This window comes from Saccopteryx bilineata, chromosome 3 (genome assembly GCF_036850765.1).
Source record: "Saccopteryx bilineata isolate mSacBil1 chromosome 3, mSacBil1_pri_phased_curated, whole genome shotgun sequence".
NCBI lineage: Eukaryota > Metazoa > Chordata > Mammalia > Chiroptera > Emballonuridae > Saccopteryx > Saccopteryx bilineata.
Window position 1 is genome coordinate 272,149,839 of NC_089492.1, and position 23,424 is coordinate 272,173,262.

The following is a 23,424-nucleotide window of genomic DNA, read 5'->3' on the forward strand; positions in this document are numbered from 1 at the left end:
TACCAAATTTGACTTTTTTCCCCCTTTTTTCTTTTTGTATTTTTCTGAAGTTAGAAGTGGGGAGGCAGTCAGACAGACTCCCACATGCACCCAACTAGTATCCACCCAGCATGCCCACTAGGGGTAATGCTCTGCCCCTCTGGGGCGTTGCTCCATTGGGGCCAAAGACATTCTAGCACCTGAGGCAGAGGGGTGGAGTCCTCTTCCGTGCCCGGAGCCAACTTTGCCCCAGTGGAGCCTTGGCTGCGAGAGGGGAAGAGAGAGATAGAGAGAAAGGAGAGGAGAAAGGTGGAGAAGCAGATGGGTGCTTCTCCTGTGTGCCCTGCCTGGGAATCGAACCTGGGACTTCCACACACCGGGCCGATGCTCTACCACTGAGCCAACCAGCCAGGGCCCCAAATTTGACTTTTTTTTTTTTCAGAGACAGAAAGAGAGAGTCAGAGAGAGGGATAGATAGGGACAGACAGGAGCGGAGAGAGATGAGAAGCATCAATCATTAGTTTTTTGTTGCAACACCTTAGTTGTTCATTGCCAATTTGACTATTTTAACATTTGAATTAATAAGGTAAATTACCCTCTAGTAATTTATTTATTTATTATTTATTCAGTGAGAGGAGGGGAGACAGAGAGAGACTTTTGCATGTGCCCTGACTGGGATGCACCCAGAAACCCCACTAGGGGGCGATGCTTTGCCCATCTGGGGCATTGCTCCATTGCTCAGCAACTGAGCTCTTCTTAGTACCTGAGGTGAAAGCTATGGAGTCAGCACCCAGGGCCAACTTACTCCATTCGAGCCATGGCTGCAGAGGAAGAGAGAGAGAAAGAGAGAGAAAGAGAGAGAGAGAAGTCAGAGGGGGAGGGGTAGAGAAGCAAATGATTGCTTCTCCTGTGTGTCCCGACCAGGAAATCAAACCCAGGACATCCACATGCCAGGCCGATGCTCTACCACTGTGCCAACCAGCCAGGGCTGGCTCATAGTAGTTTAAGGAAAACATATAACTGAAGATGTTAAGGAAGTCATCTCTGGTACATATACCCTGACAATGGCATTTGGCTATAGTTCTGTGAGAAATATGCCACAATGTTTATTGGTGGGGTTACAGATTTCCTTCTTCTATTTAGCTACTATGATGTTCCTTTCTTAGATCTAATATTCCTAACTAGCCCTTAGCCCTAAGGCTGTTATGTCCATTAGTAGATGCGGAAATGTCCACAGCAGTGGTTTCCAGATGTTTAGATTTCATGGACCAATACAATTAAAAAGAAATTCTCAACCAACCTCAGGTTGTCGTTTTTGTACCAGTATATCTATTTTTTTAAATTTTATTTATTCATTTTAGAGAGGAGAGAGAAAGGGAGAGAGACAGAGAGGGAGAGAGAGAGGAGAGAGAGACAGAGAGAGAAGGTGGGGAGGAGCTGGAAGCATCAACTCCCATATGTGCCTTGACCAGGCAAGCCCAGGGTTTCGAACCGGCAACCTCAGTATTTCCAGGTCAACGCTTTATCCATTGCGAGGTTGTCGTTTTTAATATTTCCAAGTAAGGCTTGATAGTAAGGACACCACTTACAAAAATAATCCTTTCATGAAAGAAATAGCCTTTTAATACCAAAGAATAGGGTCATAGCCTGACCTGTGGTGGCGCAGTGGATAAAGCGTCGACCTGGAAATGCTGGGGTCGCCGGTTCGAAACCCTGGGCTTGCCTGGTCAAGGCACATATGGGAGTTGATGCTTTCAGCTCCTCCCCCCTGTCTCTCTCTCCTCTCTCTCTCTCCCTCCCTCTCTTCTCTCTAAAATGAATAAATAAAATAAATAAATAAATAATAAATTTAAAAAAAAAAAAAAAAAAAAAAAAAAAAAGAATAGGGTCATAATTTCAGAATAAAGAACTTTTAAATAAAATCTACTTAATTTTGATAGAAACTCTGTGAACTGTCCTATTTTTCTCCTGCTGAGGACCACTCATAGACTGATAAAAGGGATTCCTCAGTTATAGGACCTGTTGCTTTGGGCTATTTCCCTTAGGCCAAGAGTGGCCTCTGCAGGTTAGCCTGGGATATAGTACACATAATACCCTTTTTTTTAATGCTGTCTACCCTGGAAAGAGTGGAGTATACTACTGGTTTAGAGCAGTGGTTCTCAATGGATGGTCCCTGTACTTGCAGGATCAGCATCATCTGGAAACTTGTTAGAAATACAAAGTCTCAGGCTCTACCCCAGACTTATCGAATCAGAAACTCTAAGGGTAGAACCCAGTACTCTGTACTTTAACAAGCCCTCCAGGTGACTGTGACAAGAACAACTGACTGGACAACCATTTGTGAACAAAAGTATACACAAAAGAGGTCTGTACTGAGTTGAAAAGCCTATGTTTGGTTTCTATCTTCCACTAACTGCAACCTTGAGTCACAACTTCTTCACATTCTAATTGCCCTATGTTATAGATAGAATCAGTTTCCTACTTCACAAGTAGATTTTAAAAATAAGTACTGTACATGAAAGCTCCTGAAGTTCCCCAGAGATAAGTCACCACGGCAGTATCTATCCAAGGTGGTGATAATGATAACAACCTTCATCCTGTTTTTATCAAGCTACTCCAACCTGTCATACTCACAATGAGTTCTAAGCCTGTTTTTCAAGGTTCTGGTCACCCCACACAACTTGATGGTATTAACCATTTAAAAAGCATAGTTTTTATTCCTCCAATCATTAACAAGAACTTTAAGCAGTACTAAGTCTAGTTATCATTTTTCCTGAAAAACTATCTTCGTTTCTCCCCTCCCTTTCTTGAAATTTCCCTTAAGTAGGTTTGCATTTATGTAAAGAAAACACAGCCTGACCGGGCGGTGGCGCAGTGAATAGAACGTTGGACTGGGATGCGGAAGACCCAGGTTCGAGACCCTGAGGTCGCCAGCTTGAGCATGGGCTCATCTGGTTTGAGCAAAAAAAAAGCTCACCAGCTTGAGCCCAAGGTCTGCTGAAGGCCCACGGTCAAGGCATGTATGAGAAAGCAATCAATGAACAATTAAGGTGTCGCAATGCGCAACGAGGAAAAAAAAAAAAAAGAAAACACACCTAACAAGGAGTTCAGATAAATATAAAAAATTTGCTAAAACCAACTATCTTCCTTTTCTCTCTTCCACCACTAATTTTACTAAGAGTGGCATTCTTATCTCTCCCAAGATAAAACATGATTTTATCTGGACAATTTAAATGCTCTATTTTGCAGTTATTATGCCAGACACTGAATCACAAGTTACATTGGCATTTATACAATATTGGGCTTATGCTGAAGAAATGTATTGTTTAAAATAGATTAGAAGAAACCTTTTCTTCATGCTGGACAAACCTGTTGCAGTCTTCACATGTCCTGTTCCCTACTTTTATTTCATTTAAAAGATTTATAAAGGCCCTGGCCGGCCAGCTAAGTGATAGAGCGTCGGCCTAGTGTGTGGAAGTCCCAGGTTTGATTCCTGGCCAGGGCACACAGGAGAAGCACCCATCTGCTTCTCTACCCTTCTCCCTCTCCTTTCTCTCTGTCTCTCTCTTCCCCTCCCGCAGCCAAGACTCCACTGGAGCAAAAGTTGGCCCGGGTGTTGAGAATGGCTCCATGGCCTCTGCCTCAGGTGCTAGAATGGCTCCAGCTGCAACAGAGCAACGCCCCAGATGGGCAGAGCATCACCCCCTAGTGGGCTTGCCAGGTGGATCCTGGTTGGGTGCATGTGGGAGTCTTTCTTTCTGCTTCCCTGCTTCTCACTTCAGAAAAATACAAAAAAAAAAAAAAAAGATAAAAAAAATGTTATTTATTCATTTTAGAGAGGTGGGGAGGGGGAGAGTGGGAGAGGGAGAGGAGAGAGATAGAGAGAGAAAAAGAAAGAAAGAGAGAGAGAGAGAGAGAAAGAGAGAGAGAGAGAAGAAAGCAAGGGAGGAGCAGGAAGCATCAACTCCCATATGTGTCTTGACCAGGCAAGCCTGGGATTTCGAACCATCAACCTCAGTGTTCCAGGTTGACACTTTACCACGCCACCACAGGTCAGGATTTAAAAAAAAATTTATTTACTGATCTTAGAGAGAAAAGAGAGAAAGAGAGAGAGAGAGAAAGAGGGGAGGAGCAGGAAGCATCAACTCATAATAGCTGCTTCTCGTATGTGCCTTGACTGGGCCAGCCTGGGGTTTCAAACTGGTGCCCTCAGTGTTACAAGTGGGCACTTTATCCACTGCACCGCCACAGGTCGGGCACCTGTCCCACAAATATTAATAGTATTTCAGAAACACTGTTGTAGGAAAATAGATATGAATCTCCCCCAATTACAACCTAATTTTAGTAATATCTGATCTCAGCCTGTTTCCATTCATAGTCACCTCCCTCATTTTCAGGATTTTTCTCTATATTGAGTACATTCCAAGGGTCAAGATATGAAAACTCCCTCAATCAAATCAATACTGGACCAGTTATCCATAAAGCCACCATCCAAAATACAGCCCAACCCAAAACAATAGAAACCCAAAGGCTTACTACTTACCAATGACAGGGTTGCTATTTCTGTGAGTTGGTTTAGGGGGAGGGACGGGGGGCTGCTTGGCAGGGACCGTGTGAGGGAGGCTTGGGGCGGCAGTAGTGTTAGTGCTGGCAGGAGCAGCAGGCAGAGTCCTGGGTGCTGGGGAGGGGGGCACCAAGGGATTAACAGTTTTTGGGAGGTCTGTGGCTGTGGCGGCAGGCACTGTGGCGGCGGCGGCAGAGGTGGACGCGCTGGACCTTGCTGTGCTGCCGGAGGAAGCAGTGTCCTTTGCTTGCCCTTCACTTGCTTCATAAGAAGAGGACAGTGGTCTCTTAGGGGGAAGTAAGGGCTGCTTGGGTGCATTCTCAGGGATGGACTCTGCTTCAGAATTAGGCTGGCTTCCAGCTGAGCCTGTGTAATAACAGGTACAATTTAAAAGAAGAAAGAGTAATCAGACTCAGAAAGCTAACACATGTACAAACTTATAATCAACTTCATTATTTAACTTCAACTTACTTAAAAGTATATGATACATTTTCAATCAGTAAGAGAGGCTTGTTATTGTAGTGATTCTTTTTTTTAAATTTATTTTTATTAAAGATTTTATTCATTGATTTCATGGGGGGGGAGTGGAAGTGAGAAGTATCAACTCATAGTTGCTTCACTTTAGTTATTGCTTGCTTGTTGTACGTGCCTTAACTGGGCAAGCCCAGGGTTTCGAACCAGCAACCTCAATGTTCCAGGTTGATGCTCTATCCACTGTGTCACCACAGGCTAGGCTTAAATTTATTTTTATTTTTTAATTTCTGTCTGATCAGGTGGTGGTGCAGTGGTTGGAGCGTCGACCTGCAATGCTGAGGACCCAAGTTTGAAATCCTGAAGTCTCTGGCTGGAGCAGGGGTTGCCGGCTCAGCTGGAGCCCCCAGTCAAGGCACATATGAGAAGCAATCAATGAACAACTAAGGTGCCGCAATTGCGAGTTGATGATTCTTATCTCTCTCCCTTCCTGTCTGGCATTAGTTACTCTCTCTGCCTTGTTTAAAAAAAAAAAAATCTATAGGAAGGGGAGTGGAGAAGAGAGAGATGAGAAAGATCAAATTGTAGTTGCAACACTTTAGTTATTCATTAATTCTCACACGTGCCTTGACTGGGGGGCTCTAGTTGAGCCAGCGACCCCTTGTACAAGGCAGTGATCTTTGGGCTCAAGCCAGCAACCTTGGGATCATGTTGATGATCCTGCGCTCAAACTGCCAAGCCCATGCTCATGAGCCCGTGTTCTAGCCAGCAACCTCAGGGTTTTCAAACGGGGCCCTCAGTGTCCCAGGTTGATGCTGTATCCTCTGAACTACCACCAGTCAGGCATTGTAGTGATTCTTCACACAAGAGCCAGGAGGAGGAACATTAGAGTCTCTTGGGTGGAGGAGAAAAATGTGTAGCTTAAAAAACTCCTACAGGTGTCTGATATTTGATATCCTCCTTGAGAATCACAATTTTAGATATTTTCTGAATGAATGAGAAGGGGGAAATCTGACTTAAAGTTATAATCAGCTAAGGAACTGCTAGAGAACAGAATTCCCTCTGGATTTTAGTTCTCCCCTTGCTCTTGCAAACTCTTGAGGTAAATGAGAGTGACTGATCCATGGCTCTTAAACTCAAAAATCTAGTTTCTCTTTTTAATTTTCTTTTTCATTTTTTAAAACTGATTTTTAGTGAGAGGAAGGGAGAGAGAGAAAAAGGAGAAAGTGAGAGGGAGACAGAAACACTGACTTGTTAGACTTGTTCCTCTTATTCATGCCATCATTGGTTGTCTCTTACATATGCCCTGACAGGGATCGAGCTCACAATGCCAGCATGTTGGGACGATGTTCTAACCAACTGAGCTACCTGGCCAGGGCCAAAAACTCAGTTTCTTACCTAGTCTCTTCTTTGAGTCCTCCTCTTCTGGAACAGGTTTCCTGAGACTTGCTATTCTTCCTGGCTCTTCCTCTATGTGGACTGGACTGGAAGATCTGGCACTCCCTATGGGGGTGGTATGGCCATTCTTTAACATGGCATGGCTCACCTTCCCTGGCTCCTCACCACCTGCAAGGTCCAAAAGGAAAGAGCAAACTGATGAAACTGGCACAGTCATCTAATCCCATTTCCCCCTCTTCCTTTTTAGCTTATTATTTTTTTACTTTTGGGGTTTTTTTTTTTAGATTTTTATTTATTCATTTTTAGAGAGAAAGAGAAAGAGGGAGGAGCAGGAAGCATCAACTCCCATATGTGCCTTGACCAGGCAAGCCCGGGGTTTCAAACTTTTAGCTTATTATTTAGATCTACATTATTATTATTATTATTTATTTATTTATTTATTTTTTATTTTTCTGAAGCTGGAAACGGGGAGAGGCAGTCAGACAGACTCCCGCATGCGCCCAACCAGGATCCACCCGGCACGCTCACCAGGGGGTGACACTCTGCCCACCAGGGGGCGATGATCTGCCCCTCTGGGGCGTCGCTCTGTCGCGACCAGAGCCACTCTAGCGCCTGGGGCAGTGGCCAAGGAGCCATCCCCAGCGCCTGGGCTATCTTTGCTCCAATGGAGCCTCGGCTGCAGGAGGGGAAGAGAGAGACAGAGAGGAAGGAGAGGGGGAGGGGTGGAGAAGCAGATGAGCGCTTCTCCTGTGTGCCCTGGCCGGGAATCGAACCCAGGACCTCTGCACGCCAGGCCAACATTCTACCACTGAGCCAACCGGCCAGGGCCTAGATCTACATTATTGTTTTTTTAAATTATTATTTGGAACTTTATAGTAGTAATGGAAATTAAGAAATTCCTTTTTATAATAGACATTTGATTGCCTAATATGTGTCAAGTGCCTTGCTACATGAGTAAGACAAACTTACTATACATAAGTAATTTTTTTTTTTTTTTTACAGAGACAGAGAGTCAGAGAGAGGGATAGATAGGGACAGACAGACAGGAACAGAGAGAGATGAGAAGCATCAATCATCAGTTTTTCGTTGTGACACCTTAGTTGTTCGTTGATTGCTTTCTCATATGTGCCTTAACCGCGGGCCTTCAGCAGACCGAGTAATCCCTTGGTCGAGCCAGAGACCTTGGGTCCAAATTGGTGAGCTTTGCTCAAACCAGACAAGCTCGTGCTCAAGCTGGCGACCTCGGAGTCTCAAATTTGGGTCCTCCGCATCCCAGTCTGACGCTCTATCCACTGCGCCACCGCCTGGTCACGCTATATATATAAGTAATTTTTATACTAAACATTAAGAGCTAAAATGGATGAAATGGTAGGAATAAAGAAGATATAATTATCTTAGGGTGGGAATGGGGTTAGGAAAGCTTCACAGAAAGTGGTAGCTGGACTGGGTCTTAAAGGATGGGTAGAAGCATACCAGACTGATGACAAGATGATGAAAGAGTCTATCTAGGAAGAAGGAGTAACAGGTACAAAGGTATGGAATTATTCAACATGTTTGGGAACTGGCAACTAGTTAGGTCTGGCAGGAGAATAGATACATATAAGAATAAAGTTATGGGCAGGACTGGAGAGGCAAGCAAGAGCCAGGCGATGAAGGATACTAAACACCATGTAAAAGAGCCTGAACTGAATCCTGTAGGTAACAGGAAGCCAATGAATTAAAGTAGGAGAGAGATCTGATCTAATCTGTCTTTTAGGTTAACTCAGAGCTGTGAGGAGAATGGATTGCACCGTGATTGGAACAGGAAAAATAATAATGAGCTACTACTAGAATACAGGTGAGAAATAGCAGATGGTGCCTGCAGGCATTAGGAATGGAGAGCAAGGGACTGAACTGACAGATGGAGCAGAGGTAAACATGACTGACATGCATGATAAATCCCTATAAACTAAACAGCAGGAATGATCACTTGGCTGGAGGCTTTGGGATGACCGCTCATCACTATGAACATAGTAGGTAAGAGTCCTTCATGAGGCAATTAGACAAACATTCCCAGCTGGGGTTTTCTAGACTCCTTTGGAGGAGAAAACTAAAAAACCCCCTGAGGTTAGAGACGAAAAACTCTGTCTCATCTCCTGGTGTCGGGACTGGGACTAGTTGCTCTCTAGATGGTGTCCTTCTTTTCTTTCCATGGTGAGACACTCTGGGTAGTATTTTATTGTCTCTCTCTCTCTCTCTTTTTAGAGAGAGGCAGAGATAGAGAGACAAAGAGAAGAAACATTGTTCCTGTATGTGCACTAACCGGGGATTGAACCCTCAATCTCCATGCTTTGGGATGATGCTCTAACCAATTGAGGTAACTGGGCAGGGTCTTTTATTGTCTCTTGAGTTAGTCCTTCAAGTTCTCATAGATCAACCAGGCTCTCTCATCCCATTCTACCACTTCGTACCAGGAAATTAGACAGTATCATTTTTCAGGTAGTCTAAATACAAGGTGGAGGTTGGGCTAAAAGTAGTGAAGAAATTAAGGCACTCAATAAAAATGTACTTCTAAAGCTGAGGTATTTTGACAACTAATTTATTTTTTTTTTAAAGAGAAGGGGCAAGATGGTAACAATTATGCACATGTAGTAAGTTGCTGCTTATGTTAACATAGACCAACTTTAACAAAAACAGGCCTTTCTAGAATATAAAGCAATGAATCATTCCAATGCCAACAGGCTACTACTTTTATTTATTTATTTTTTACAGAGACAGAGAGAGAGTCAGAGAGAGGGATAGTTAGGGACGGACAGGAATGGAGAGAGATGAGAAGCATCAATCATCAGTTTTTTGTTGCGACACCTTAGTTGTTCATTGATTGCTTTCTCATAGTGCCTTGACCGCGGGCCTTTAGCAGACCGAATAACCCTTTGCTCGAGCCAGCGACCTTGGGTCCAAGCTGGTGAGCTTTTGCTCAAACCAGATGAGCCCGTGCTCAAGCTGGCAACCTTGGGGTCTCGAACCTGGGTCCTCTACATCCCAGTCCAACGCTCTATCCACTGCGCCACCTCCTGGTCAGGCTAGGCTACTACTTTTGAAAACCATATAGTGAAAGGTTAAGACACATTATTAATTGGTTTTTACACAGCACACACAATTAAAATATATGTAAAAGTGATCAATTTTTTCTTAAGTTACTTAACCATGATTGCTACTTTTAAATAGCAAAAGAGACTCAATGAAGGTGAAAAACAAGAAGGAAGTAATATACAGGGTTTGTGGTGAGTGAGCAAGAAAGGTGAGAGGCAGGTGAGGGCATGGAGCGGGAAATGGCTATTATCACAAATGCTAGGGCCAAAGGTGCTGCCACTGCAGTATTACTATTATTATTATTTTTTTGTATTTTTCTGAAGCTGGAAACGGGGAGAGACAGTCAGACAGATTCCCGCATGCGCCCAACCAGGATCCACCCGGCACGCCCACCAGGGGCGAAGCTCTGCCCACCAGGGGGCGATGCTCTGCCCCTCTGGGGCGTCGCTCTGCCACGACCAGAGCCACTCTAGCACCTGGGGCAGAGGCCAAGGAGCCATCCCCAGCGCCAGGGCCATCTTTGCTCCAATGGAGCCTCGGCTGTGGGAGGGGAAGAGAGAGAGAGAGAGGAAGGAGGTGGGGTGGAGAAGCAAATGGGCGCTTCTCCTATGTGCCCTGGCCGGGAATCGAACCCGGGTCCCCCGCACGCCAGGCCGATGCTCTACTGCTGAGCCAACTGGCCAGGGCTGCAGCATTATGATTGCCATTAAACACCTAAATATGATACTTAGAAGATTTTGTGTTCCACTATAAAAAACAAACAGACTCATGATAAAACAAAAGTTACACATGCTCATAACTAACCCTGTAGAAAACTCACGAAAAAAGAAAGAAATCCCCCACCCCATATTTCCATCTTAACACCCAGAGGTAACCAATGCTAGTATTTCAATATTTTTCCTTCGAGCTTGTTTACCTCTGCTTAGTTTTTTTATAGTTCAGATAATAATTTTTTTGAGATAATAAATCTTTAACATATATAATTTATAAAATTGTGTGAATTAAGAAATACATTTAGATGCTTCAAAATCTAAGAAGTCTAATACTCCATCAGATTGGCTCCTTTCTCCCATCATTCAAAGGATCTGTTTTTTAAAATTTATTTATTTATTCATTTTAGAGAAGAGAAACAGAGAGAGAGAGAGAGGAGGCGAGGCACAGGAAGCATCAACTCCCATATGTGCCTTGAGTGGGCAAGCCCAGGGTTTTGAGCCGGCGACCTCAGCATTCCAGGTCGACGCTTGATCCACTGCACCACCACAGGTCAGGCTCAAAGGATCTATTTTTGAAACTTAGTTTTCAGATTTTGTCTCATGCAACGTAATTCTAATAAAGAGAAATGAAATTCAACCTTGTACTACAAAATTTTAACTCTCCTAATCAGCTGCTTTGTGAAGTCACAGATTGGAGAAAATCCTGACATTATTAAACCAGGAGTGAGCACTGAAATACCAAAACAATCTTTATTTTATTTTTTTAGGGAGTGAGAGACAGACAAACAGGGACAGACTGGAAGGGAGAGAGATGGGAAGCATCTTGTTATTGTGGTACTTTAGTTGTTCATTGACTGCTTTCTCATATGTGCTTTGACGGTGGGGGGGGCTACTGCTGAGCCAGTGACTCCTTGCTCAAGCCAGTGACCTTGGGCTTCAAGCCAGCGACCTCTGGGCTCAAGCCAGTGACCCCGTGCTCAAGTTGGATGAACCCGTGCTCAAGCCAGTGACATCGGGGTTTCAAACCTGGGTCCTCAGTGTCCCAGGTTGATGCTCTATCCACTGTGACACCGCCTGGTCAGGCCAAAACAATCTTTATGACAAGCAGAAGATTAGAGCAGCAATATGGGCATAAGACAAAGTTGGTCAAAAAGGAAAAATAAAGAACAGAGAGAGAAGGAAAAGGAAACAAATGACACAGTACTGCAGCTGGCACAAAGTTGAGGATGTAGAGACAGAGAATGCCTTCCCCACTAGTCACTCAATTTCAGAGTTTGAGTTCAAGAACACAGCCAGATAATTTAGACAGAGAAGGAAAGGTAAATATATATTTTTCTTTTTCTTTCTTTTTTTTGTGTGTGACAGAGACAGAGAGAGAGAGAGAAAGGGACAGACAAGCAGGAAGGGAGAGAGATGAGAAGCATCAGTTCTTCATTGCAGCACCTTAGTTGTTCATTGATTGCTTTCTTATGTGTGCCTTGACAGGCAGGGTGGGGGGCTACAGCACAGCGAGTGACCTCTTGCTCAAGCCAGTGACCTTGGTCTGCAAGCCAGTGACCTTTGGGCTCAAGCCAGTGACCATGACCCCACACTCAAGCTGGTGAGCCCACACTCAAGCTGGCGACCTTGGGGTCTCGAACCTTGGTCCTCTGCCTTCCGGTCCGACACTCTATCCACTGTGCCACCACCTACTCAGGCTAAATATATATTTTTCAATGTAATTAGTCTACTTTAACACTTCTACCAACAGTTGTATATAAATTCCACTTATTCCATACCCTCACCAACTCTTGTTCATGATCCTTTGATTAATTTTAGGTTTTCTAATTTATATGTAGGGTAATTTTATTTTGGTTTTGTGTTGCTTAATTAGTAATGAAGAAAAAAAACCCCACTTTTTAATTTGTTTATTGGGCATCATTAGTGAATTCAACGCTTTTGTAGACTTTTCTATTTTCTTTTCTAATAGCTAGTTAAAAGGAACATTCTAGATGAACAGTGTTTGTTTTTTGAAAGTTCTGCCCCTCCCCAACAACAGCAATAACAAAAGAAAGAAAATTCAAATACCGAGTCAGAACCAAATACCTGTACAGAGACATAGGCTATTTGCTTGCAAACTCACCCTGTTCTGAGACTTCCAACAGAACCCCTCTTTTAACCAGCTCTTCTCTCGGTTTTCGCATAGATATTTTTCGCTCTAAAACTAACATTAAATTGGAAAACAGTAATCAGAAATGAGGTAGTTAAAGGTCAACTTTAAACATTCTAACCCCACAGGTAAAAGTATAAAATGGTTCAATTTTCTAGTCTCTAGAAAAAAAAAACACAGGAAAACCTAACTTTAAATTAAAAAATTTAATTTCTTTCATATGCTGTGCTATTATTAGGAAAGCAGCATTTCCAAAAGAAATTATCCTTATATAGTTTTATCTTTTTCTTTTTTAATTAAAATTTCAATAATACAGTAGTTATGAATGAACCTTCTCTAAGATAAAGTGGCCAGAGTAGGAAACAAAGAAGCATCTCATATTCACTACAGTTCAGGAACCCCATTTACCACTTGATTAACTTTAGTTACATTGAATCACCACCTTGGGAGTGAGGCTATATATAGTACAGGGGTTGGGAACCTATGGCTCGAGAGCCAGATGTGGCTCTTCTGATGGCTGCATCTGGCTCGCAGACAAATCTTTAATAAAAAAAATAATATCTTTAAAAATATAAAACATTCTCATGTATTACAATCCATTCATTTCCTACCGCTCATGTTCATGGTTGCGGGTGGCTGGAGCCAATCACAGCTGTCCTCCGGGACAATACCAAATTTTTATTGGATAATGTGTAATGTACATGGGTTCTTGTATTGCTCTCATGAAATTACATTTTAAAATATGTGGTGTTCATGGCTCTCTCAGCCAAAAAGGTTCCTGACCCCTGCTATAGTATATAAGGCTTAGTGAATGACTACTTGGTTTTTTAATTCTAAAAGACTGAATTCCTTCTTCAAAGATAGATTATCTAATCTTGGGAAAAGAATGAAAAAATTAGGTATTTCCAAAACAGGAAACTCTTTAACTCAGAACAAATATTTAAATATTAATATTTCACCTTCTGATGTCTCTTTGAATTTATCACTACTTTTTTTTTTCCGCCATTTCCAGGGCTTGAAGATTTTACCAAAGCCTGAGAACTTGCTCTTCCTTTTGGTGGGAGGCGTCGTGTCTCCTCCTGCTTCTACACTGTCCATGATCATGCCTGGGTCGGCAGTGGGCTGACCTGCTTCCTCTGTTGCATGGTGAGAGGGAGAGAGGGAAGAGAATAGCTGATTAGTATGTTAGCATAATCTCAAAATTGTCCCTGCCCCTCTCTTCCTGTGGTAGTTGAAAGGATCAGAACAATGATAAACAATCATGCAGGCAGTCAGACTTCTTGACAGCACGTGGACACCAAACATCAAAATACATAATATTTAAATTACTAAGGAGAAAAAGGAACCAAACCAAACTGACATATTTTAGCACAAAAATTCAATAAGATGGTCATAACCAGCTTAAAATCTCTTAAAGATACATACACAAATGTGGACGTCTTCCCAATATGCATGAGATCTTGCCTCATGCATTCTATTGTCACTGTCATCCTTTTGGCATGGGGGAAGGCCTTTCCCAGTAACACTATCTTCCCTGTCACCAAAGCAGGGAATTCCACCATTTGGAGTGAGTCATTCATTATGCTTTGTTCAACAATGTCCTCTCCCTGTCCTCCTCTTTCAGGATATAAATAGTTCAGAGAGGAGGTGACACATTAAGTGTTAACACCTTACTTGCATCTGTTTTTCATATTATTTTTCTGCCTTCACAAGACCCTAGGGAGTTCTGGAGCACTGTAAGGGGACTGGGTGAGAGGGCAGGGGCAGGGAAGAAGAGTGGTTTAAAATGGAAGGAAATTTGTTTTTGGAAAGGAGAGGTGAGATTCCAGTTTGCTTATCACAATATTGCTTTAGGGACAATCCTGACTTTAAGGATTTCACAAGAAACATAACTGACATGATGAATGTGCAGAATGAAATGAAAGACCATAAATAAATCCTTCATAATGTTTAAACATGCAGGGTTTAATTTAGGTAGCTTTAGTGGCATAGAAAGCAGCAGCCAAGACTGGGCCAAGAATAATAATAATTTTTAAAAAGCAGGAAGGCAACAACAAAATAAAAGCAGGAAGTCAACACAATATAGCTTTGCACTCCACCTACTGTTCCAGGGTTCTCTGGAGAAGTCTAGAGGAGAAGAAAAAAAAAAGTCATGTGGAATAACAGTCCTGGAACTAGAGTGGGACCTTTATAGAAATAGGTCAAGGACCACACACTGTATTATCACATGTAATAAGTTAACATGTTTATTGTAAACAATTTCACATGTGGAGCAAATAATGCTTTTGGGGGGATATAAAAGGACATATAAATTCACTAAAAATCTATTAACATACTATAGTTATATTTTCATTAAGAGAAAATACATAATCAATAAGCATTAATACCTTTTTAGAAACACTATCAAAATCAGTATTTTTTCAACTGAGTCTAGGGAAGGCCAATTGGTGAAGGTCAGATTTACACAACTGTAAATATCAGAGTGACTACTACAGCAATGCCTGCTGATGTATTATTTTGATGTATCCAGATGACTAGGGCAAAATAGGGTCCTGGTTATTGAAGTACAACAGATTAAGAGAATAGAGGACAGTGACTCTTTTCTTCCTAGTTGCCTGATTTAGTTAAGGGCATCCTGGATCTCAACTATTGTCATCCCCTACATAAAATGCAGTTGAATCTGATTATAACAGTGGACCATATTTTAAAAAATTTAGTTGCCAGAGACATTAAAAGAACTCCTGTCATAACAATTTCCCCTCAATGGTACCCTGGGATAAACCACCAAAAGTGAACACATAGTATTGCTTTTAAAACTTAGTGCTTTAAACGCCTGATCAGGCAATGGCACAGGTAATGGAGTGTCGGACTGGGACGTGGAGGACCCAGGTTCGAGATCCTGAGGTCGCCAGCTTGAGCACGGGCTCATCTGGTTTGAGCAAAGCTCACCAGCTTGAACCCAAAGTCGCTGGCTTGAGCAAGGGGTCACTCGTGTCTGCTGTAGCCACCCGGTCAAGGAACATACGAGAAAGCAAGCAATGAACAACTAAGGTGTCGCAACAAAGAACTGATGCTTCTCATCTCTCTCCCTTCCTGTCTATCCCTATCTGTCTCTCTCTGTCTCTGTCACAAAAAACAAAACAAGACAAACAAACAAACAAAAAACTTAGTGCTATAACTAAGCCAGTATTTTCCCAATTAGAGAATGTCAATAAGCCCTCAAGACATTTCACTGCATTCATAATATAATATTTAACACATGTTAATGCTCACCCTTTCAGAAATGGAGCTAAGTAACACAAGCTGCTCATTCTTAAATAGTAGCCTTACTTGCAGAGGCAAAGAGGGACTAAAGCAGGGGTCTCAAACTTGCGGCCCGCCGAACAATTTTGTGTGGCCCGCAGACTAATCCACGGGCTTACTTAATTTTATCCAAAATATTTTGAACTTCGTGGATTAGTCTGCGGGCCGCGAGTTTGAGACCCCTGGACTAAAGCTTTATTTTTTTACTTAAAAAAAACATGTGTGTACACACACACACATTTTTAATGGAGAGAGGCAGGGAGAGAGAGACAGACACAAACATCAATCCATTCCTGTACGTTCCCTAACTGGGTATCAAATTGTCTATCTCTGTTTTGGGAGGGTTAGAGCTTTGGGATAATGCTCTAACCAACCAAGCAACTGGCCAAGGCAGGACTAAAACATTAAATGTCCTGCTAACTCATCTACTAAGTAAATTTCACTCTGTTCTAAAAGACACACAAGAAAATGCTTGTTTAGTTAAGATTAACGGCCCCTGACTAGATAGCTCAGTTAGTTTTACAGCATCTTTCCAATACACAAAAGGTTGTAGTTTTGATCTCTGGTCAGGACACATACAGGAACAGATCAATGTTTCTGTCTCTCTTTCTCTAAACTCAATAAAAATTTTTTTTAAAAAGAGTAATAGGATAGATTATTAAAAATAAACCTAAAAACAAAAAACCAGACTAAGAATATGAAAAAACGGGTTATTAGTAGTATGTGGTATCTTTACAAAGGAAAAAAAGCCATTAAGCTTTAGGAATGTTAGATGGTAATATATTCACAGAAAAGTCTCTGGCTATAAAGTCCTTAAATGAAATGCAGCCGATCCAGGTGCTTCCACTATCTTCTCAGATATCTGATCATTTTCTAAAGTAGAACTTAGTTCATCCTTTTTAATTCTTCATTATATTAAACTCCCTTTTAATTCTTCATTATATTAAGTAATATATTTATGTGTCCCTTTTCTTATATACAAAACAAAAGCAGATATCCTTTCAAATATATGTACTTCTGCTAGAATATGAACTAAAAACAAGTTGTTTATATTAAAAAAGTACAGTGTGTATGGAAAATACCAACAGCTTATAATAAAAAATGAATGTGTCCACTGTTACATCCATTGCTAAGAATAGTCTTCCTCATTATGTAAAGAAAGTTACTGAAAACAGTCAGCAAAAAGGCCAGTTATTTCCTTTGATGCTTTATCCAAATGTGCTCAATTTTTATGTTTATAAAACTTTTAGAAGTGGATATGCCTCTTGCCTCATGCAGTGGGGTTCAGCCACATCCAACCCTGACCTAATTATTAGCCCAAATTTATTCATCCATATTCTTATATTCTCATATTCTTCCCCCTCTACTCTCCTCCATATGAGAAACAGAACATTATTTCAGTGACTCCCAAATCTGTTCAAATACTTTGAAATTAGCCCAGTCTTCTTTTCAAAACAGAATCTACGGGAAGTGGGACCTAGGAATCTATTTTTAAAAATCATCACAGGTTTCTGATCAGACAGGTTTGTTAAACCCAATCCCATATTATTATCTGGAAACCCGACACCTGTTAAAAGAGACAGAGGCAGACATTCTTTGTATGTCTGTAACCTAATACTTTGTTGAAGAACAATAAACTAAAAAATCATGGCATCATTCCATTCCAGTGCTTTTTACTCAAACACAGTATTCCCTACAGAGGATTGTGGGGGTCTCTCTGTGTTTCTTAGTTTCACTTATACTTTAAGTTAGAAATAAACAATATAAAAGTTTGCAGTTATTTTTCTCAAGATTTATAATATACTGCCTGACCAGGCAGTGGCACAGCGGATAGAGCGTCGGATTGTGATGCAGAGGACCCAGGTTCGAGACCCCAAGGTCGCCAGGTTGAGCATGGGCTCATCTGGTTTGAGCAAAGCTCACCAGCTTGGACCCAAGGTCACTGGCTTGAGCAAGTGGTTAGTCGGTCTGCTGTAGCCCCACGGTCAAGGCACATATGAGAAAGTAATCAATGAACAATTAAGGTGTCCCAACGGAAAAACTAATAATTGATGCTTCTCATCTCTCTTCATTCCTTTCTGTCTGTCCCTATCTATCCCTCTCTCTGACTCTCTCTCTCTGTAAAAAAAAGATTTATAATATACTATGTTCCATGAGCACTTGGAAAGTAAGTGTATTGTGCAGTTATTGAATATAGTGTTCTATATATGCCAATTAGGTTGACTTGGAAAATCATACTGTATGAATCAATAACATCCTTTCTGATTTGTTGTCAGCTAGTTCCATCAGTTACTGAGAGAGGTACATTAACATCTCTACCAATGAAGTGAATTTCTCTTTATCTTTTTAGTTCCAGTAATTTTTGCTTGATATATTTTACAACTATATTATTAGGTACATTCAAATTTAGAGTTATATCTTCCTGTTGAATTGATCTGCTTACCATGAAATGCCCTATATCATTCTGATAACACTTTTGCCTCTTTATTTTTTTTTACAGAGACAGAGAGAGTCAGAGAGAGGGATAGTTAGGGACAGACAGACAGAAACGGAGAGAGATGAGAAGCATCAGTTTTTCATTGCGACACCTTTAGTGGTAGTCAACCTGGTCCCTACCACCCACTAGTGGGCGTTCCAGCTTTCATGGTAGGCAGTAGCTGAGCAACCAAAGTATAAATATAAATAAAAAGTTAGATTTAACTATAGTAAGTTGTTTTATAAAGATTTATTCTGGAAACAGTGAAAATCCGACATAAAGTACTTGGTAAATAATTGTTATTATATGCTTTAACTTGCTGTAACTCTGCTTTATAAATTTTATAAAGTCAAGTTACTTTTCTACTTTATAAATCACCATTACTGTGGAACTGGTGGGCAGTTAGAAAATTTTACTACTAACAGATACAAAAGTGGGCAGTAGGTATAAAAAGGTTGACTACCCCTGCCTTAGTTGTCCATTGATTGCTTTCTCATATGTGCCTTGACCGTGGGCCTTCAGCAGACCAAGTAACCCCTTGCTCGAGCCAGTGACCTTGGGTCCAAGCTGGTGAGCTTTACTCAAACCAGATGAGCCCACGCTCAAGCTGGCGACCTCCGGATCTCCAACCTGGGTCTTCTGCATCCCAGTCCGACTGCGCCACCGCCTGGTCAGGCTTGATTTTGTTTTTTTATCTAGTTTGACAATTGTTTTTTAGAGTGGTTAGTTCATTTATTGTTAATGTTTTTACAGACATAGTTGGGCTTAGGTCTGCCATTTTGCTATTTACTTTCTATTTGTCTTGTTCTATGCATTCTTGACTTACTACAATCTACCTTAAGTTAGTACTTTTACTACTTGCTGAACAATGGAAGAATTTTACATTTTACTTCTACTTCTTTCTCTGTTGTCATATTTTTCTACAAAGACATAACAATAAACCAAAAAAAAATTACTGTTGTTGCTTTAACAAACAATATTATTTTATATTTCCTATATATTTGCTTTTTCAGGTACTCTCCATTTCTTTCTGCAATTCTGTGTCTAACTAGAATAATTTTATTTCATCATTTTTGAAGGATAATTGCACTGGGTATAGTATTTTCAGTTGGGAGCTGAGTTTTTTGTTTATTTAATTTCAGCACTCTATAAATGCCATTTGATTGGCTTTTCTTTATATATTTCATTCTTTAGATGCTTTTTATTTACACACAGCATAAATGATATAAATGGTATTTGTATCTTTTTTTTTTTTTTAGCGCAAGAGAGGGACAGAGAGACAGAGAGGAAGGGAGAGAGATGAGAAGCATCAACTGTAGTTGCAGCACTTTTGTTGTTCATTGATTGTTTCTCATATGTGCCTTGACTGGGGGGCTCCAGTCAAGCCAGTGACCCTCTGCTCAAGCTAGCAACCTTGGGATTCAAGCCAGAGACCTTTGGGCTCAAGCCAGTGACCATGGGATCATGTTTATGATCCCACATTCAGGCCCGTGCCCCCGTGCTCAAGCCGGATGAGCCTGCACTCAAGATGGTCACCTCGGGGTTTTGAACCTGGGTCCCTCAGTGTCCCAGGTCAATGCTTTATCAACTGCACTACCACAAATCAAGCAAAAACAAATTTACATTTTGCAATGGGAAGTGGGAGCTTTCAAACCATCACAGTTAGTAAGTGAAGTGTGACATATATATAAATATACACAATAAAACAATTATTTCTAAACAATAAAGTCCTATAAAAAATGAATTCTTTCCCACATGAATATCAGAGTTTGAAATAGTAAGCAAATCAAACTACTCAAGGATATATTTCTTTGATATTTGTAGTGACACATATTAAAGAGCAGAGATTTAGATTACCTAAACAACACTTTCTAGTCCTGCATTCTCTAAGTATACCACTCTTCTTTGCCATGAGTACAATCTTGTGCTAAAGGAGTTAGAAACCAAATTTAATGGTGATCTAAATACACCAGGTGTAAACCTTGCAGCTGCAGAATGAAGGATTTGAGTACGCATAAATCCTTGAGAGCAGTGGTTAATTAGAGCTAACTAAAGTCACTAATCTCTGGAGCATTCTTGGATCCATTAAAACTGGTATACCAGTTCAGATTTCTTATAATAAATTTTTGTCTGACAGGAATAAATTCAATTTCATCACTTAGAAAACTTCAACAGAAAAGAGAAACTGGGCCTGACCAGGTGATGGCGCAGTGGATAGAGTGTCGGACTGGGATGCGGAAGACCCAGGTTCAAGACCCCAAAGTCGCTAACTTGAGCGCGGGCTCATCTGGTTTGAGCAAAGCTCACCAGCTTGGACCCAAGGTCGCTGGCTCGAGCAAGGGGTTACTCAGCCTGCTGAAGGCCCACGGTCAAGGCACATATGAGAAAGCAATCAATGAACAACTAAGGTGTCGCAACGAAAAACTGATGATTGATGCTTCTCATCTCTCTCCGTTCCTATCTGTCTGTCCCTATCTATCCATCTCTCTGTCTCTGTAAAAAAAGAAAGAAAAAAATTAAAAAAAGAGAAACATATAAATAAATTTTACAACAAAAAGTATCTTCAAGTACCTAGAAACCATCCTCTTTTTAATCATACAATTATTATGTCAGATTTGTTTTATACTCATAAATAAAGGGCAGAAAGAGATGAGTCTGAAACTTGAGTTCATAAGCAAATTTGTATATCAATCACTTGTTCTCAACAATTCTGATTTTATGACCATCTCCTTCCCATTTCCAATTTGACAAGAAATACAGGCTTGCAGTCACATTTTGACATCCCACTGTTTGTTTAAACTAGTGATGAAATTTAAAATGGCCTATGGCCCTATGCTTTCTGTGAGAATCCACACAAGGTAGTTTCCCTTCGACAGAAAACAGGGTGTAGGATGTTGCCTTTAGTTTTATGATTGTGTGTTCCAAAGAAAACACCTTTTACTTTGAGTCACGCAGCTGCAGGCCATTAGGAAAGCAAGTCACAGAGTTGGAGGTCTTGATGTTTTCTTGGAAGGGGGTGGAGGCTGGGAGAGGAAGATAACTAACCAAATTAGAATTTGGAGTTTCCAGTTTGAGTAGTAACCTGAAACTATGCCCTGGTATTTAAACTACTTACTCCCTTATTCAAGTTGTAGCACCTCACATTTCATAGGCTTGTTTCTTATATCATGTATTATGCAGAGTTCTAGTAGTTTCTTTCCTCAACGCCCAGGTTTTTCTGGCCAACATTTAATTCAAGTTGTTTAGTTCATGTTTAGTTGTTCCAGATGAATTTCTGGGGTGATTTTTAAAATAAATATATAGTATTATTAAAATTTACTTAGCATTTTTCATCTTCAGATAAAATTTTCATTAACAATTTGCTGTAGATACACATTATACCTACTGTACTTCCTAGAGATAACGGATAAAACAGGGTTCAACAATAAGCCTAGGTCAAAGATAGTGTTCATTTTAAAATCCATATTACAACCAATTCTTTTTTTTTTTTTTGAGAGACAGACAGACAGAAAGGGAAAGATGAGAAGAATCAGCTTGTAGTTGTATCACTTTAGTTGTTCAGATTGCTTTGGATACATGCCTTGGGGCGGGGCACAGTTCAAACCGAGAACGTGACCCTTTGCTCAAGCCAGGGACCATGAGCTTCAAGCCAGTAACCTTTGGGCTCAAGCCAGTGAGTGACCTTGGGGTCATGTTGATGGTCCCACGCTCAAGCAGGCAACCTCAGGATTTTGAACCTGAGACCTCAGTGGCCCAGGTCGATGCGCTATCCACTGTGCCACTGCCAGTCAGACTACAACCAATTTTGTGTGTGTGTGTGTGTGTATGTGTGTGTGTGTGTGTGACAGAGACAGAGACAGAGAGAGACAGAGAGAGGAACAAACAGGCACAGACAGACAGGAAGGGGAAAAGATGAGAAGCATTAATTCTTCATTGTGGCACATTAGTTGTTCATTGATTGCTTTCTCATATGTGCCTTGACTGGGGGAGGGGGGTTACAGCAGAGTGAGTGACCCCTTGCTCAAGCCAGTGACCTTGGGCTCAAGCTGGTGAGCCTTGCTCAAAACAAATGAGCCCGCGCTCAAGCCGACGACCTCAGGGTCTCAAATCTGGGTCCTCTGCGTCCCAGTCTGATGCTCTATCTACTACGCTACTGCCTGGTCAGGCTTCAACCAATTGTTAATCATCCATGTTGGAAGGCAAGGTAAGGCATAGACAATGGGAATTAATAGAAAATAGAAAACTTAGTTTTCAACATAGCCTTCTCTCTCTCCTTTCCTTCTCACTAGGTTTGGTAATAAGCAACAAAATTATTGGCTTTTAGTTCTACCTCTATTTCTTATACCCTATTGGGTTTTAAAATGTTTAAAGTGTAAAAAGGTCTCCCATTTTACTCAAACTTTTATTATAACCAGTTACTTATCTAAATTTTTTTTTTTTTTTTTACAGAGACAGAGAGAGAGTCAGAGAGAGGGATAGATAGGGACAGACCGACAGGAATGAAGAGAGATGAGAAGCATCAATTATTAGTTTTTCGTTGCGACATCTTAGTTGTTCATTGATTGCTTTCTCATATATGCCTTGACCGTGGGGCTACAGCAGGCTGAGTAACCCCTTGCTGGAGCCAGAGACCTTGGGTCCAAGCTGGTGAGCTTTGCTCAAACCAGATGAGCCCGCGCTCAAGCTGGCAACCTCAGGGTCTTGAACCTGGGTCCTCCGCATCCCAGTCCAACGCTCTATCCACTGTGCCACCGACTGGTCAGACTAAAATTTTTTAATCTGTAGTTTTGTGCAACAAGATACATACTCCATTATCTTTTATTTTTAAGTTTAAGGTGCATAGCATAATGACTTGATTTATAGATATTGTGTTTCATTCTCTTTATAATCTAATGGTTCTATTTATCTTTTATGCCCATCTAACTTATAGAAGATCTTGCTTTTTTACAAGCATTTTAACAGTATCAGAACTTTATAAATGGAGAACACTAATTTATGGTACTTATACTATTGTACTTACCCATTTTTTCCTTCTAAAAAACAATTATTAAATTGGATTTAAGAAACTGTTTTTAGAAAAAAAGTTTAGAGGAAGCAAAAGCTGCCACTAATGAACAAAAATCAGGCTTTGCCTGGTGCAGACCCATGTATTCACTTGGAAGTATAGCATAGTTCTGACCTTTGAGAAATAGGAAGAAGTGGGCAAAGCACTTAAGAAGATAGGGAGAAGGTCTCTCTGTGTACTTGCAGGTACAATTAGGCCTGAGATTCAAATTCTGGGAAGATACAGTTTTCTGAC

General features: G+C 41.0%; 1 protein-coding gene across 5 annotated transcripts in view; it reads right to left on the minus strand.

Moving 5' to 3' along the window:
- The window catches only part of PHACTR4 (phosphatase and actin regulator 4), a 108,172-nt gene that overhangs the window by 28,029 nt on the left and 56,719 nt on the right, over positions 1-23,424 (minus strand). For 3 of the 5 annotated variants that reach the window (XM_066269905.1, XM_066269903.1, XM_066269906.1), the window contains 4 exons: positions 13,306-13,482; positions 12,320-12,400; positions 6,413-6,580; positions 4,523-4,909 (listed from right to left, as the gene is read on the minus strand). In XM_066269905.1, the coding sequence (XP_066126002.1) occupies positions 4,523-4,909; positions 6,413-6,580; positions 12,320-12,400; positions 13,306-13,482 (813 nt within the window). Of the gene's footprint in view, positions 1-4,522; positions 4,910-6,412; positions 6,581-12,319; positions 12,401-13,305; positions 13,483-14,445; positions 14,474-23,424 lie in introns of all 5 variants that reach the window. The other 2 variants (XM_066269904.1, XM_066269907.1) reach the window with 2 other exon arrangements.